General features: G+C 45.4%; 1 protein-coding gene across 1 annotated transcript in view; it reads left to right on the top strand.

Moving 5' to 3' along the window:
• ETV6 (ets variant 6) overlaps window positions 1-17,561 on the top strand; it is a 145,716-nt gene that overhangs the window by 112,512 nt on the left and 15,643 nt on the right. The window contains exon 5 of the mRNA XM_015561676.1: window positions 8,189-8,731. Coding sequence (XP_015417162.1) covers window positions 8,189-8,731 — 543 coding nt within the window. The remainder of the gene's footprint in view (window positions 1-8,188; window positions 8,732-17,561) is intronic.

Here is a 17,561-nt window from a genome sequence, read left to right as displayed (position 1 = left end):
GCATCTTTTCCCCATACCAGGCTGCATTCCGCTCTTGCCTAACTCCTTTTCCCTGCTTTGCTTCCTATATTTCAGGGTCTAGGGCAGCATGACCTTTTATTCTCTGACCTTTGTCCCCTGATGCAGCATTTGATTGTGATGGGGAAGTGTGGAGCCCCTGGGTGGGGCAGAGAGCCTCTTGCCAATGGTCTGACTCAGCTTACTTCAGGGAGGACCCACTCCCTTCCCTGCCTCCTCAGGCTTCCTGCAACTGTAGAGGCTGCTCTTAGCCCAAGGGCTAGCTGGTTCTATTCAGCCACAAGTTTTAGGGACAGGTGATCCCTCAGATGCATGAATAACTCCCACAAGGTGGTCTGGAAGTCTTCAAGAAACTTCCTCTTACCACTAGGGAAATGTCATCTGATGTTTTTGAGATAACGGCACTGGGAGCCTTGTGGGTTCACTTCCTGAGAAGGAGGCCCGCATTTGGCGTTATCTTGTTCTTTCCTCTTTCCAGCCCTCCTCTGCCTTATCTTTGTGCCACCCTGACCCCATCCCTGTAAATGATTTACAAGGCATACACCACAGGTCTAATAGACTCATTTGACATCTGATCCCTTGATTTCTTCATTTACATCTTTTGTGCTGCTTTATTGAGACTGAGGGAGACTCCTTCCTCTACCAAGTATGTCAAACTCATGGTCAGTGGCCTGCCTGCCAGCCACAAGTTTGACATGCTTGCAGTCTACACCACCTGACTGCAAAGGGCAAAGACAGCATACAGTCCGGAGCACCTCCCTGGTTCACAGACCTGCTTCTGCCTTCTGTACTGAGCCCCTGGCAGAGGTGGCCTGTTTGAAGGCCTTCCACCCACAGTAACGAAGTTGAAACCTCAGAGTCCTGCAAGTTACCGATGCTGCTTCTTTCAGTTCCTTTCACCAAATGCTTATAAAATTCAAGGAGCTTACTTACTGTGTATGACCTCAGACATCTGTGAATGTTTGAAGTCATACTCAAACACCAGTCATATTGGATTAGGGCCATACCCTGCAAACTTGGGCACTTTTATTCTCAAGCATTCAGTAGCATTGGCAACTTGTTGAGATGAATAGACTGAAATGGGCAGGCAAAGGGTCAGTGAAAAGTCTCAGCTGAAACTCTTGGGAAAGGAGTAGGGGATGAGGGATGTATTAGTTTTCTAGGGTTACAATAACAAGGTACCACAGATAGCTGGTTTAAATAACATGAATTTATTATCTCACAGTTCTGGAGGCTGAAAGTCCAAGATCAAGGAGGGGTGGGAAGAATCGCTTCCTTCTGAGGGTTAGGCGCCCCTCTTCTAGCTTCTGGTGGTTTGCTGGCAGTCCTTGGCTTCGTCTTCACATGGCATGCTCCCCGTGTGCATCCACTCTTTATTCAGCACCTGTAGTCTGTTGATGTGTGTGCATTTTTATGTGTCTTTTAAATTATTACATTCTTGAGAGCAAGGACCACATTTTCTTACTCTTTGTATATTGTGCATCCGAGACACTACTTAAAATATAGTTGACATCACGCAAGGTTCTGTGATTCAACTCATATTTTGTAATCACTGTGGGGCAAAATACCCCCCTTTCAATCATGCAGTGTATGTATGTCTGTGTGTCCAAGTTCCCCTTTTCATAAGGACACCAGTCATATTGGATTAGGGCCCCACCCTGACCTTACCTTAACTAAGTGCATCTGCAATGGCCCCATTTCCGACAAGGTCACATTCTGAGGTACTGGGACTTCAGAATATCAATTTTCTTTGAGCAGGGGAAGCACAGTTCAACCCGTAACAGGTTTTACAGCACTTCAGTGTGCACACGAAATCTGTTTTGAGTTCTACCTCAAGACCTAGACCCTTTAATCTCCATGTAGCCCTTTATGGTTCCCATGAATCTTTTACAAAATTGTGCTGGGAAATGATCCCTTCTGAAAGAGTATGGGACGGGAGATGGCGGCTGATGAGAGAGGCTGACCTGCTGGGCCTGTTGATTTGCATCTCTCTGACTTCCTACCATCATCCGTGCCTCGGGCAAGGCATGCTGGTGGACGTGTGATCCTGTGTGTGAGGTATAAACTTGATCTTAGCCTTTGTTCTACTCTGCAGATTTTCCAGTCAAAACCCGTGACTTTAACCAAAGGCAATTTGTTTTTGTTTTGTTTTTTTTAGGTTTACTAGTGTTCATTATTTATAACATGATTAAATTGGGTCAACTTTTAGTGAATTTTATATAGAGAAACTTTTCTAATAGGTAAAAAGAAAGAGGAGAGCCCTAGTGGTTGGAACGTCGGCCCTCAGACTAAAGGGTCCCGGGTTCGATTCCCATCAAGGGCACCTTCCTTGATTGCAGGCTCGATCCCCAGCCCGGGTCAAGGCACATGGGGGAGGCAACCAATCGACCCAACATTGATGTTTTTCTCTCTCTGTCTCTCCTCCTCCCCTCCACTCTCTCTGAAAATCAACAGAAAAAATATCCTCAAATGAGGATTACCAAACAACCTCCCCCCTGCAAAAAAAGAGGAGAAAAGAAATCAGACCCTTTTTTTTTGTAATCATCACATTTATTTATGTGATGATTTTGTAATCATCTTATTTTGGGCTGTGTGGTAGTGAGAAGGGATTATATGTGTCTAAAAGAGACCTACAAAGAGAAAGGTTTGGCATCAGAAAACACTTTCAACCAGAATGGGTTCTCTACCAGTCCTTGGTCTTTTTCCCCCTTCCATCTTCCTTCCACGCCTACACTAATTGTGTGTGGCTTTCCCTCCCTCTTTCTTATGCATTCCCCTCCCATATCAAGACCTTCAGACAGAGGGCAATGTGGATAATTTCCCAGTTTTCCAGATGGGCAATTCACCAAGAACAAACCCAGACATCAAGGCCAGACCAAAAAAAATCTTCTTGTTTTAGACAGAAGACTCCTACATCTGGGGGATTTAATGCACCCACTGTCCGCTCGGTACATTTCCTGTGTCCGGAGCTTCTCTGCCTGCCGGCTCTGGTCTCATAAGTTTCCACACCCTGCTGCCAACTTATAATAACAGAGGCCGCAGGCAGCAGGGCAGGAACGTCATCGCCCTCTCCATCCGTGGGCACATGCCTTGCAAACTGAAACAAAAGCTTAGAAGACCTCATTGCAGGCCTTTCAGCCTTGACAGTGGTGGTGCCCAGACCACCGGTTGCCTGGAATTAAAACCCTTGGATCCAGTTCTCTACCATTAATGTTATCAACTTCATCAAGTACTTCCTCTCTGAGTGGTGTGTGCAGAGAGAGAAATAAATCATGCTCCACCAAGTCCTGTTGCTGCCAGATCCTGAGTCAAAAGTAAAATGTGAGTTGATTATCCAGAGCACTATCTCCCTCCTTTATTGTTCCCAATGATCTGGGCAGGAACAGAGAGTGAAATCTCTCCAGGACATTACATCAGTTCCCCCTTTACCCTTGGCATGAAATCTCTTCCTCTCATAGTCCTCCCAGACTTCCTAAGGCTTGCCCTGAGTGCACACCCATACACTGAGCCTTGAAGCCCAGGACATCAAAGGAAGCTTGTAGGTAACCAGACTACTGGCCAATGCCTGTGTCATTTTGCAATTTGTAAGATGGGAAATGGATTCAGGAAATAGGATTTTTCAACACATGGCCTTCATCATCCTTAAGTATTTTTAAAACCTTAATAAGCTTTTAAGGAAAGGGAGACATTCTGTAAATGGCATTTAGAAGAAAACATATGAAACTTCAAAATGCAGCTATCTTAAATACTTGCTTACGATGGCCATATTCTGTGACAAATGACAAGTGTTCATGGCTAGCAGAATTGAGATCCATATTAGCTGTGAAAAGAATCATCCCCAAAAGATTATAGGTCATTTATATCATACTAATAGTCTCAGCTATTAAAGTTAATACCACAGGTCCAGCCAGTACCTTGTAAGCATTTATTTGCGTTTGGGTTCAAGTAACGAAGTTAGTACTTGTCATCCCAACCTGTATCACTGCAAGATTGATTAAGCACTTAAAAACACACACACACTTTCTTTTTTGTAGGCAAACATCAAATTGATACAAAAGTAGGGAGAATTATATAATGAACCACCATGTACCCATCACCAGCTTTAAGGATCAATTGTGGCCATTCTTGTTTCCTCTATACCCCAGGTACACTCTGATTCAAACTTCCAGATTATTGTAAAGCAAATCCCAGATATATAACTTCATCTATAAATATATCAGTACAGGTCTGAAAAGATAAGGACCCATTATAAAATCATACAAAGTTATTACATCACCTGAAAACTAATAGATCTTCAGTATCACCAAATATCCTGTTAATGTTCACATTTCCCCAACTATCTCATCAATGTTTCTAACTTTGAATCAGAATCCAAACAAGTCTGTATACATTGCAAATGGTTGATGTGTCTCTTATGTCTCTTTCAATCTATAGTTCTCCATCTCTATCTTTCTTGCACACTTGCTTGTTAGCGTAAATCTTCCCCTGTACATAGTGTGTCTTTTTTTCCTCTGGTTGCTTTCAAGATTTTCTCTTTAGTTTTCAGATTTTTTACTATGGTGTGACTGTGTGTAGCTTTTCTTGTATTTATTTTGCTTGGGAATTGCTGAGCTTCTTGGACCTTTAAGTTTGTCATTGTTACCAAATTTGGGAACAATTTGGCCACTATTTCTGCAAATTTTTTGCCCCATTCTTTCTGTTCTCTCCTTCTTAGACTCCAATTACATGTCTGTTACCATTTAATATTGTTTCAGTCACAGAGGATCGATTTTTTCACTTTTTAAAATTTGTCTTCAAGTTTCCTAATCCTATCTTCTGTCATCTCCAACCTGCTATTAAGTTCATCTAGTGTAATCTTTCATTTCAGATACTGTATTTTTTTTCAGTTCTAGAATCTTCTTTTTTTATATATTGTTTCCATTTCTCTTCTGACAATCGCCGTTATCATTCATTATGATTATCATTTATTGTAAATGCTTGAACTTACAGCTACTTTAAAGTTCTTTTTTGCAAATTTCAACCTCTGCATTATCAGTCTGTTTTCAGTCTATTTTCCTCTTGATTTTGGATCAAGCTTCTCTGTCTTCAAATGTCTAGAAAACCTTTATTGGATCCTAGATATCCAATAAAGATAGATAAACACAATCGATAACACATTGTAAAGAAAGTATGTTATACTAGTGCCCAGGGCACGGATTCATGCACATTGAAAGGAATTAATTAGTAGGTGGTCGGCGGACACGCCCTAGAGCAGCCGTGGGCAAACTACGGCCTGCGGGCTGGATCCGGCCCGTTTGAAATGAATAAAACTAAAAAAAAAAAGACCGTACCCTTTTATATAATGATGTTTACGTTGAATTTATATTAGTTACCACAAACACTCCATCCATGCTTTTGTTCCGGCCCTCTGGTCCAGTTTAAGAACCCATTGTGGCCCTGGAGTCAAAAAGTTTGCCCACCCCTGCCCTAGAGCCAACCTCTTGTGGTCCCTCCGTGGGCAGCGCTGGGGCTTGAAGGGTGTCTGTGGAGTGAGGGGGGTCCCTCCGACAGGTGGGGTCCCTTGGCCTGGCCTGCACTCTCCAACATCCCCCAAGGGGTCCCAATTGCAAGAGGACAGTTCTTGGGTGACGCACCCTGGAATTGGGCTCCCTCCTCTCTGGTTCTGGGTGCATCACCCAAGAGCTGCAGCTGCCAAGTCACCGCAGCTCAGCAGCTCCTGTGTTGAGCATCTGTCCCCTGGTGGTCAGTGCACATCTTAGCTACTGGTTGGAGCGTCTGCCCCTTGGTGATCATTGCGCATCATAGCTACGGGTCAGATGGTTGAACAGTCGGATGGTTGCTTAGGCTTTTACATATATAGATTCCTCCGAAGGATGTTGATTTTTATTCTAGGAAGTTAAATGACTAGCCAGTCACTTTGAATTTGTTGAGTCTTGATCTTACATTTAGTTAGGACAGATCTGCTTCAGTTTTGCCTTTAGCCATCAGGTAAATCCCTTTGTCCTAGAGCACTGTTCTTACTCATAAGGTGTGGCCATTCTGGGTTAATACCCATGTTGAGATACTTACAGAGCTTTCTAATGGAAATTAAAATCCAAATTCTGTCTTCAATACAGTGGCCAGTAGCTGAGATTTCTGCTCCTATCTTTCATTCATCCATCTGTTGCTTTTCACTGAGCTCCTCAGAGAGTTTCCCCAGCACATGAGCTATTCAGAGCACATGTTAAAGATTTGAGGAAACTTTATGTGCCAATTTAGTGATATTCCCTCTGAAGCTCTCTTTATGAGACTTGCTCTCTCAATTTTTTGCCATTCTGGCAGCCATACTTGAATCCCTGACACCTCAAGCAACTTTCAAGTCATTCTCTATCTGCCCCACGTTACACGGACAATCCTCAGGGCAAAAGCTCTGCAAATTGGTATCTCACTCTGTCAGTTTCCTTCTTTCAAGAGTTTCCCTTCATTTTTTCCATTACCTTCAAATAACTTTTAGAAATGTATTCTATCCAGATTCTATTATTTCTACCTGTAGAAAGGTTAGTTCAGTAAAAGCCACTCTGCCATTATTGAAACTGGAATTCCCTTCTTCATTAGAAAAATGGTACCATACCATAAATACTTTATCTTGCTTTGCTTATCTAACCATAGAGCCTAGAGACCAGTGCTTAGCAGAATATTGAGATAGTCCTCATTCCATTTTATAGCCACACTAGAGGCCCAGCAATTGCGCAAGGAGGCACCCACGGGCCGCCGTGGGAGTCAGGCCAGACTGGTGCTGCAGGCAGCCGGGACAGCACCTGACTTCAGCCCCAGGTCCCCCCCAGCCCCCCTGCCTGTGTCCGCTCTGGGTCGCCAGAGCCGCCGCACCAGCTCGGGCAGGCCCCCCTGTCTCCGTCTCCGCCCCAGGCCTCACCTGTATGGGCAACCTCCTCCTGTCCGGTAGTGACCCGTTACAGCGCCCTGGCCTAATTTGCATATTACTATACACACACACACACACACACACATATATATACATATGTGTATATATATATATATAGTCCTCCGCTATTTAGAGGTATACTATAACTTAATAAACCAGTTTCCTGCTGGTAGCTATGCCAATGAGACAGTTCTGGGAATAGATATGGCCAGAAAAACTTCATGAAGATGAGTGTGGGTCCCTATAGAAAGCTCCATTTTCATAGACAGATTTATCTCCTTCCTATTCTTAGCAGGACTCAAAGCCAAATGTATGCTAGTTCCTCTCTCAACCCAGCCTGCAAAACTACTTCTGTTGCCGAGCTGTGTATACTTCTGGGTTGTCCTTGCTCATATGTGACCAGCTTGAAAGTTCAAGTGGGATGGGGTGGAGGTATGCTACTCCTTTTTTCTTACCTCTGCCTATCTTCAACCACTTCTGGGTAGGGTCTGCGCACTCAGAAAAAGAGTGATCCTAATCGTTCTTTCAAGTACAATGAGATTGTCATTCTGTACATTAGCCCCACTATTCATGCTTAGAGCAGGTTTAGGTGTTACTTCCACCCCGGTTTGTATATAGAAAAGTGGTAGATGTTGCAATAGATACATGGGTTCTTGACTCTGATTGGAGTCTGGCTCTAACCCCCTAACTGGCTCTGTGGCCTTGGGTAAATTGCTTACCTTCTCTATGCCTCCATTTTTTCACCTGTGAAGTAGGATTAATGTAGTTAGTATCTGCTACTTAGGAGTGTTGTAAAGTTTAAATAGTACAATGCAGAAGCTAGGATATAGTAATTGCTTTGTTGTTGTTGTTGTTGTTATTATTATTATTATTATTAAATACCCATACCTCCTGGAGGTAGAGAAAATGAAAATTTGCTTATGAAAATGTAAGTCAGTGAAAGCATCTAGAGAGAAACCCTTAAGGACCCTGAAAGCCACATGCAGAGTCAAAGGTAAAGAATGAAAGTTTGGCTTCCTCGTGTTTGTAAGCCATGAGCAGGTGATTGATGGAATGTTTGTAGACATTCTTCGCTGTCTAGTGGCAGTAAAAGAATTCTAAGTATGTGCACTACGTGGGGAAAACAGCCCTGCATCCTGGACAGAAAGCAGCCACACTGCACCCCTGCCCTGCTCACTGGAGAGCTGCAGTGAGGCCCCTCCCCTGCAGCTCACTGGGGGCTCTGATGGTCTCTCCTCTGCTCCACAGATAACTGTGTCCAGAGGACCCCGAGGCCGTCCGTGGAGAATGTGCACCACAACCCTCCCACCATTGAACTGTTGCACCGCTCTAGGTCACCCATCACCACCAATCACCGGCCGTCTCCTGACCCAGAGCAGCGGCCCCTCCGGTCCCCCCTGGACAACATGATCCGCCGCCTCTCCCCAGCCGAGAGGGCCCAGGGACCAAGGCTCCACCAGGAAAACAACCACCAGGAGTCCTACCCCCTGTCGGTGTCTCCCATAGAGAACAATCACTGCCCACCGTCCTCCGAGCCCCACCAGAAGCCGTCCAGCCCCCGGCAGGAGAGCACCCGCGTGATCCAGCTGATGCCCAGCCCCATCATGCACCCTTTGATCTTGAACCCCCGGCACTCCGTGGATTTCAAACAGTCCAGGCTCTCCGAGGACGGGCTGCACCGGGAAGGGAAACCCATCAACCTGTCGCATCGGGAAGACCTGTACATGAACCACATCATGGTCTCCGTCTCCCCGCCCGAGGAGCACGCCATGCCCATTGGGAGGATAGCAGGTAAGTGGGTGCTCCCCTCTGCCTCCGCCACCTTCAGACTCATGGCAGGCCTAACAAAGCCCTACTCTCTCCTGAGAACTTTGCCACCAGCCTCACACCATCCCCAAATTAGGTGCCCTCAGAGGCTCTGAGGGACTACTGTCTGGATGAGGCGAAATCCCTAATGGGCTAGTTAATGAGCTGCTGGGGCAAAGTGGTTAATGAGCCCAGAAATGTTCAGGAACGAATGTCCTACATCCCGCTTATAAGGAGAGTCACATCAGAGTCATGGCTAAGCGAAAACACTTAGAATAAAAGGTTTATGAGCATGTTAATGGCCCTGTCCTGAAGTTTCCAGCCGCTAATTAATAACCAGACACAGCATAAAGAGCCTTTGTCTCGGGCACAGGCCTGTAATTCCACCCTGTGGGCAGTAGCTCAGCACAGCCCTCGCTGGGGAGCGGGCAGGAGAGAAAAACAGGAGGGTGGTGTTGGAGACAGGTGTTGTTGGGTCACTGGGATGGAGGAAACCACTCTTGAATTCTTTTATGATGACAAGCCCAGATTTGTTTCCTGAGGCAAGAAGCCAGTAGACATCTACACATTGCGTTTGTCTTCCGGGAGTTTACATGAAGTCAGTCCCCAGAAGCTTAGTCCTCCAACCCCTCGGCAAGGTTAGCTCTTTGCCTAGAGCGTCGCTCCATTCCTGAGACATTGGTTGAGCACTGACTATGCGCAGATAAACACATTAGGAAGCAGGGGACGCAGAGCTGACTTGACACAATTATTTCTTCAAGGAATTTAAAATGCACTGGGAGAGACAGATGGGAAACCACTAACTACGATATAAGGCAGAACGGAGTAAGTCCTATGTCCCATCCATTCGGTGCACAAGCATTTATTCACGTATTTATTACTCACTCACTGCGTGCTGGGATAATTAAGTGCTGTGGAAGCAAAGCAGAGGGAAGGCACGTTTTTTTTTTTTTGTTTTTTTTTAAATATATTTTATTGATTTTTTACAGAGAGGAAGGGAGAGGGATAGAGAGTTAGAAACATCGATGAGAGAGAAACATCGATCAGCTGCCTCCTGCACATCTCCCACTGGGGATGTGCCCACAACCCAGGCACATGCCCCTGACTGGAATCTAACCTGGGCCCCTTCAGTCCGCAGGCCGACGCTCTATCCACTGAGCCAAACCGGTTTCGGTGGGAAGGCACGTTTTGACTGTAGGAATTGCGGAAAGCTTAGCAGGGAGGTAGCTTGATGCTGAAGGTGATTTGTGTTCACTGGTGGGAGGAATGCATGGAAGAAGGAGGGGAGGAGTCCGGCCTGTTCAGGGAAAGGTGAGAAATGCCTCGGCACTGAAGCGTCAGGCCCATGCCCTACCATCACTGGCGCCTCCTCTTCCTCCTCCTCCATGAGCTAATGCCCCAGGAGAAAGTGCCAGCTGCACTCCAAGGTGCAGCAGTGCTCCTGACACCTCAACAGCCTGGGGTCCAATAAGCTCCTTACTTTAATCACCTCTGCCTCCACTCATTGTCCCGTCTTTAAGTTGTTTCCAAATTTTTCTCTGGCCCCAAATGCACCTTCAATGTTGTCTCAATTTTATTGTTACAAATAATTTACATCAGGAGTGTTGAATCAAGAAAATAAGATGGCATAGAAATGTGTTTTAAAAACTATGAAAAATGAAATGATCTATGTCTGGGATTTGATTCAAACATCCTGCAGAGTCCAAGGAATGGAAGGAGTCTACCTAAAATAAGGTCAGCCCTGAGCCAGTGGCCATGTGGCCAGGTGATGGATGCCTGGGGGTGGGGGGATTACTGTTCTCTCTACCTGTGTGTATATGTAAGTATTATTTTAATAATAAAAAGAAAAAAGAAACTGAAAAGAAGAGCAGGGAAAAAGAAGCAGCGCTTAGACAAAGCCTGAGAACTTCCCAGTTGGAGAAAGGGGATGGGTCAGCATAGAACCATGAATAACATACATGACCCGTCTCGTGCTGTCCAGCAAGACCCTCTTGTGTTGTTTCTCACATGGTCTGCACAGCAGCACTGGCCGTTTTGCAGATACTTCCTACTTGTTTATAATTCTCAGGACAGCTCTTTGAGGTAGCTTAGCACCGCTGTTATCTGTTTTATATGGGAAACCACAGAGGAAACTGGACCCCAGAGAAGCAGAGGTCAGATAGGGGTTGGATGGCTGCAGGATGCTGTGCGTAGTGCTGCCCGCCGGGGCCTGCCTTCCTCTGAAATCGGTTTTGTCCGCCTCCTCAGTGACACTGTCCTTAAGTCTGTACCTGAAGAAAGTTAAGGTTTTTAGCGTGTGGAGTTATATTTCCACTTGTTTAGTAGTTTTGTAAATTTTAAAATATTAGTCCCTTAAAAATTGTGCTACTTTTTAAATTCTTGTTCCCAAACTTCACAATTGTTGGCCAAAGGATGTGGTCTCATCAGGATGATGCTCCATGGAATATTGTACCAACTAAGCAATGAACCTGGGTGCCTATGGACGCCCCCTCTCCCTTAAGAACACACAGAAAAGGGGAATCTGTGCTTTTCTTGGTGACTCTAGGAAATCACAATATTCATGTTAAATAATCTAGGGCCCAGATCCTTTGGAGGAGTGCAAGAACTCATGCAGTATGATAGAATCCCCTAAAATTATTTATTATGAATGCTCTAATGGTATAGTCAACAGTTTAAACATCTCCAGATTTGGTGATATTAACTAATATCACCAAATCCAGGAATAGTTCACTTAACTAAATGGCACTGTTTTTCTCAAGGGTGAATGAGGGGATTGGAAAGTCTACAGTGTAACTCCAACTCCAGAAGTCTATGATCTCATACTTCGCCTTGATCCTGGAACCCTCAGCACAATTCTAGGCTCCTTTGTGTTGTTTGGGATATCACTGCCTCTCCGCTCCAGACCTTCTGGTGTCTTTTTGGATTACTCCGATCCTTGTAAAATTGATTCTGTTTATTGAAAGTCAAATTCATTGGGTGATTTCTATGTACAGTATAAAGTTCTGTCATTACTAAACAGCCATAATAATCTTTCCGGTCCCTATAAAGCAACTGTTAGATGAGAAAACGTAGTTCCTTTAGCTTTTTGAATGAGCACAGAGCAGAAAGAAATGAAGGTGACACGAAGGTGTTGTTGAATGTCACTCTGATGAATAACATAGCTGCAGGGAATGGGTAGAAACAACTTAAGAATGTTGATTAAGTAGTAAAGTTGAATTCTTATCCACTCAGATATAATTTTCTTAGGTACTCTAGGATTTATGCATTTGGACACCTGCATTTAAGGCACTTTTACTGCACTCATGGGGGTGGGTGTCTAAGGAGGTGTAGACCATTAGCTATAAGTGCAATACTGTAATTGGTATTGGCAAAGGACCCCTATTAAGTACCACAGGAGATTGGAGCAGGCATATCAGGGAAGGCTTTGTGGAGGGGGTGGCTTTTAGCTGGGCTTAGATGAATACTTCAAATGTGGACAAGTGGAGATTAGAGAAAAAGCGGTCATTCTAGATGACAAAAACTCCAAACAAGATAAATAAATAAATATATATATATATATATATATTTACTTCAGGTAAAAATGTAAATCCAAGAATCCAAGTCCATTAAAAATCCATCATACTTCATCAATTCTTTATTTTTTCACTGTTTAATATAGAGATGCACCATACAATTAAGAGATTACATGCAAAATTATGATAGGTTACCTAGGTATTTATCTTGTGGCAAAACTAAAATGATCAATAAAGGAAATGCAGGAGGTAGTTAACAATTTAAATACAAGCCGCAAATTAGATCTATTTCAATCTCACATGAAGCTGATTTTTAAAGATGTTGTTTATTGTTCAAAGGATAAGATGAACTATTATTGAGTTTAACAAGTTGGAATGGCTGGTGTTTCTGGGAGAGAGTTCACACAGGCCAGAGTGAGACGAGGTCCTTGGTTCTAGTTTTTATTGACTAGCTAACGGTGTGTAACAACCAGCAAGTTGCTTCTTTTTGTGCTTGTTTTCTATGCGTTACCCTTAGGAAGGAATTGCTGGGTGGGGCGGGAGCAGAAGTCTGCAGCTGCCAGCCTTCTAACATTTCTCTCAGCCCATAGACGTTTTACTGGTCTGTGTCTCACCAACGTGCTTTGTAAGCAAAGAGTTTGCTGGCAGAGAGCTCCACAGTCAACAGGGTGTAGCTCTGGTGATGCCCTGAGTCATGCTTTCAGTGTATATGGACATTCACTCTTAGAACCCGATGATTTCAAAGCTAGAAGGGTCCTGTTCAGATGAAGAAACGGAGGTTCCCACACACATCCAGAGTCCAGCCTCGAGCTTCCATCTAGCATCCTTTCCAACGCGAGCCTCCTGACCTGGGCCTCCAGAGCAGGGCTTGGGAACTCTGCCCCGAAGGCCAAATCAGCTGCCGCCTGTTTCTGTAAATTGAGTTTTATTGGCACACAGCCACTCCCAGTCACTTAGGACTATCTGTGGCAGCACACTGCGAGACAGAGTTGAATTGAGTAGCTGCAACAAAGATGGTATGGCCAGCAAAGCCTAAGCTACTTATCATTGGCTTTCACAGCAAGCATTTGCTGTCCCCAGCCTCGCTTACTTGTCTGGTCATTGTGCTTGGAATCATGGGCGTAAGGTAGCATGCAGAAGTAGCAAACACGGTCCTTCCTCCAAGGAATTACTTGCACTTTAGAGAATGGGGCGTGCCTAAGACATGTGCGAGCAGCAATCACAATGAAGTAAGAAAGGAGACAAGTTCTAGGCTGCAGGCTGTTTGCAGACCAGCCTGGAATGGTTACAGTAACATCCTCAACATAAATACAGCTAAATAAAATAAATTATTTCATCCTGGCCAGTGTGGATCAATGGTTAGAGTGTTGACCTGTGCACCGAAGGGTCACAGGTTCGATTCCTGGTCAAAGGCAAGTACCTGGGTTGCAGGTTCACTTGCAGCCCCATGGGTGCATGCAGGGGGCAACCAAACAATGTGCCTCTGCCACATCAATGTTTCTCTCTCTCTCTCTCTCTCTCTCTCTCTCCTTCCCTCCCCCTTCCTCCCTTCCTTTTCCCCACCCCGACTCTCTTTCAATGGAAAACATATCCTCCATGATGATTAACAAAACAAACAAAATGACTTAAAATTTTTCTTTTAAGACTTAGCTCTTTGCAGTTAAAAACAAACCAGTGGCTTAGTTTGTTTTTTGGCATAAAAGGGGTATTGCCTAGGCCGGAAAAGATGCAATGTTTAGAGATGCTCTATCCATCACCTAGAAAACTTTGAACAACAAAGTTTTCTAGGTGGACACAGAGATATGTGATGATTTTGGAATAAATGAATGAATGACAACTATACAATTCAAGTATACCAAGAAATACTTGGTTTTGTTAATCATCACCAAGGATATGTTTTTCATTAAAACCTGAGTGATCAGACTTCCTGTCGGCTTGTCCCTTCCTTGGCCTTAATCCAAAAATCTGCCAGGGAAGCAGGACTCATTGGCCAACTGCTCTAGAATCCGTCCATAGCCCTCGTTTGCCACACAGAAGTGAGGACATTGAGGTCTGTATAGATCTGTTGTTCAGAGTCCATGACCATCCAAAGGGAGACTATTTCTCTTCTTGTGCTTATCTCACAGCTTTTGTTTAAGTCTCTCCTTTGCTTTGCAAACATGAACTTGGTTTGGTTGGTGAGGATTTCATTGGTTGGTTGATCCTACAACAAACAGATAAGACATAGAATCCCCCCACCTCCCAGACCATGTTCTCGCCCTCCCCAACCTTCATATAATACACATCATTGCAATCTTTCAGATCCTTTAAGGGGCTTTAAAAAATATGTTGATTATCTCTCAAGCTTACATTTTTAATAGAAACAAAATTTCAATCGGAGGCAGAGTCTCCTGTATTGCTTATTTGTCACCAGGCTAGGACTGTACTTGCTTGATTTGGTTGTATTGACTGGATGTGTTTTATATGCACAGAAAGTCAATCCTGGACACCTCAAATCTTAAATCAGATGAAAGAGAATAAGCCTGAGACCCAGGGGAAGCTGTTGGAGGCTCATCCACAGGGGCTTCAAGGGGAAGTCACACCTCACTCTTGCCTCTGGCTTCCTCCCCAGCAGTACTTAGGGCAGTGGTTCTCAACCTTCCTAATGCCTTGACCCTTTAATACAGTTCCTCATGTTGTGGTGACCCCAACCATAAAATTATTTTCGTTGTTACTTCCTAACTGTAATTTTGCTACTGTTATGAATCGTAATGTAAATATCTGATATGCAGGATGTATTTTCATTGTTACAAATTGAACATAATTAAAGCATAGTGATTAATCACAAAAACAATATGTAATTATATATGTGTTTTCCGATGGTCTTAGGCGACCCCTGTGAAAGGGTCGTTTGACTCCCAAAGGGCTCGCGACCCACAGGTTGAGAACCGCTGACTTAGGGACTGGCGAAGCAATTTCAGATGAGGCTCATGGACTTTGCTTTTACAAATGAGCCTTAGGAGCAGCCTCGAAGGGGAAGAAAGGGCATCATAAAAGCGAAGCATAAAGGGATTAGTATGGAAGTGACAGCAGGCTTTGCAGGAAGGTGTGGGGTGTGCAGGTGTGTGTATGCCTTTGCTCGCTCCCTCACACGTGTAGATGTGTTTGGAGGAAAGAAAGGATGGCCTGTGGTGCATCTCCATGAGCCAGGGGGCTCGGAATTTCAGTCGCAGCTGAAAGCACCGCGTCCCCCCACACTCCCGCAGGCAGAGCGCCCTCAGCAGACCCCTGCAGCCCAGACCCGAGGACTCCTGGCCCAGGTCCTGATCCACAGCCAGCCTGGCATGTGGCCGCAGTGTGGGCCTGTGGGACAGCGTGGATTCTGGAGTCAGCAGGATGGAACCTTAGTCCTGGCCTCCCAAGCAAAGGTGCTTAATGTCCCTGAGGCCTAGCTGCCTTTTCCATAATAAGAATACTAGAAGCCCAGCGCGCAAAATCGTGTGGCCCCGCCCACCCGCACCGGTCTTTGGGGTCTTTGGTCTTAGAGCGTTAGGGCCACTGGGTTTTTATAATATAGAAGATGAATGCCTGCTTCTGGCCCTTTAGAGTTCTAAGGAGGCAGTAGGTACCTGTCTAGCACAAGTAGGTTCATCGCTAAGTGTTCGGGTCCCTCTGCTCCATTTCCTTTGCTCTACTCCAGGGCCGCCAAGAGCGAAGGAAGGGCAGAGGGTGCAGCCAGCTCCACTGCCCACCAGAGCTGCGTGGGGCACTGACCTGTCTGGGGCGTTGGTTTTGCCTGAGGCTGTCCTCCTTTGAGGCGCCTGGTTTCCTCATTTCCTTGGCGACTACCTCTGCTCTCCCTCTCGCCCCAGACTACCTCCTGCTCTCCCTCTCGCCTCCTCTGGGGCGTTCCGTTCCGCTGTCCCTGTTTGGATGGATGAGAGCCCTGGGGCGGGGCAGGGGAGGGGGGTCCCTCACCCCAGCAGGACTATCCGGGGGCGCTGGCCCCTCACAGTCTGGCTGAGTCAGCACTTAATTTTCACTGCGATCAGAGCGCCCTGAAAGAGAAGGAGGCTTCAGAACGACGTCTTAAAAGGATAAACAGTAACGGCACAGTGGCTGCATGGAAAATAATAGAGGGTTGGGGGAGACTGGAAATTCCAGTTTGGTTGAGGGTACGCCTTTCTGTAAGACAGTGTCCCTGCCTCCCCGCAGCCCCTGGGTGGGAATCCCCGGCTGGGCGGTGCTCGCCTCCAGCTGTGGCTCCAGCTCAGCTGTAAGGCCTGAGCTGCAGACACCAGGATTTCCCACCTTCAGCAGCCAGAGGTGTGAAGGTCCTGCCTGGTCTGTAGCTGCGGTTCCTCTGCCCATGAAGCCAGGAAGCATGGCTCTGTCTTTGGTGCCTGAGCTCCTCCCTCCCCCAGCTCGCCACTGCTCACATATGGTTTCTGTTTTCCTAAGCCACAGCAAAGCACAAGCAATTATCCATTGCAAGCCCACATCTGCGTATCCACACAGGGTTGTCTGCACTGGATTTATCAACTTTCTGCGTCTAGGTAGTGCCTTAGCTAGAATAGAGGAGGCAGGGGACACGGAGCTGCAGGTCGCCCCTGCCTGTTGTAAGCTCTGTGTGTCTATAAGCAGGGTTTCTTGCGTTTGCCACTCTTCATATTTGGGCCAAATAATCCTTTGATCTGGGGCTTGTGCTGTGCATGTAAGATATTTAGTAGCACTCCTGACCTGTACCCAGTAGATGCTAGTAGCATTCTCCACCCCAGTGAGACAACCACAGTTGTCTCAAAACCTTGCCAAATACCCCATAGGGAACAAGAGTTTAGAAACTCTACTTTCTTTTATAATGCAGAGTAGCAATTATTATTGTTCTGTTTTGTTTTGTTGGTCCTCACCTGAGGGCATTTTTTTCCCCATTGATTTTAGAGAGAGTGGAAGGGAGGAGGGAAGGGGGCCAGAGAGAAACATTCATGTGAGAGAAACACATTGATTGGTTGCCTCCTGCATGCGCCCCAACCAGGTCCAGGGATTGAACTTGCAACCCAGGTACATTCCCTTGACCAGGAATCAAACCAGCGACCCTGCCACTGAACACACTGGCCCGGGCAGCAATTTTTTTGCATGTTGCTTACCTGTTTTGTTGCTGAATCTGAAATAAATGTATTATTTTTTTCATAATAAATTTAAAGAAATTAAACAGGGACACTCACCTCTTCTTGTTGGAGATTATACCCACAGAACTCCCATTTTCCAGACCTTCATTTAAAATTCCATTTAGGCAATGAAAACTACATAAAATTGCTCTCTTAGAA

The sequence above is a fragment of the Myotis davidii genome, unplaced genomic scaffold, assembly GCF_000327345.1.
Source record: "Myotis davidii unplaced genomic scaffold, ASM32734v1 scaffold1017, whole genome shotgun sequence".
Lineage (NCBI taxonomy): Eukaryota > Metazoa > Chordata > Mammalia > Chiroptera > Vespertilionidae > Myotis > Myotis davidii.
The sequence above is the reverse complement of the archived record's forward strand: the minus strand, read 5'-3'. Positions and strand labels throughout refer to the sequence as shown.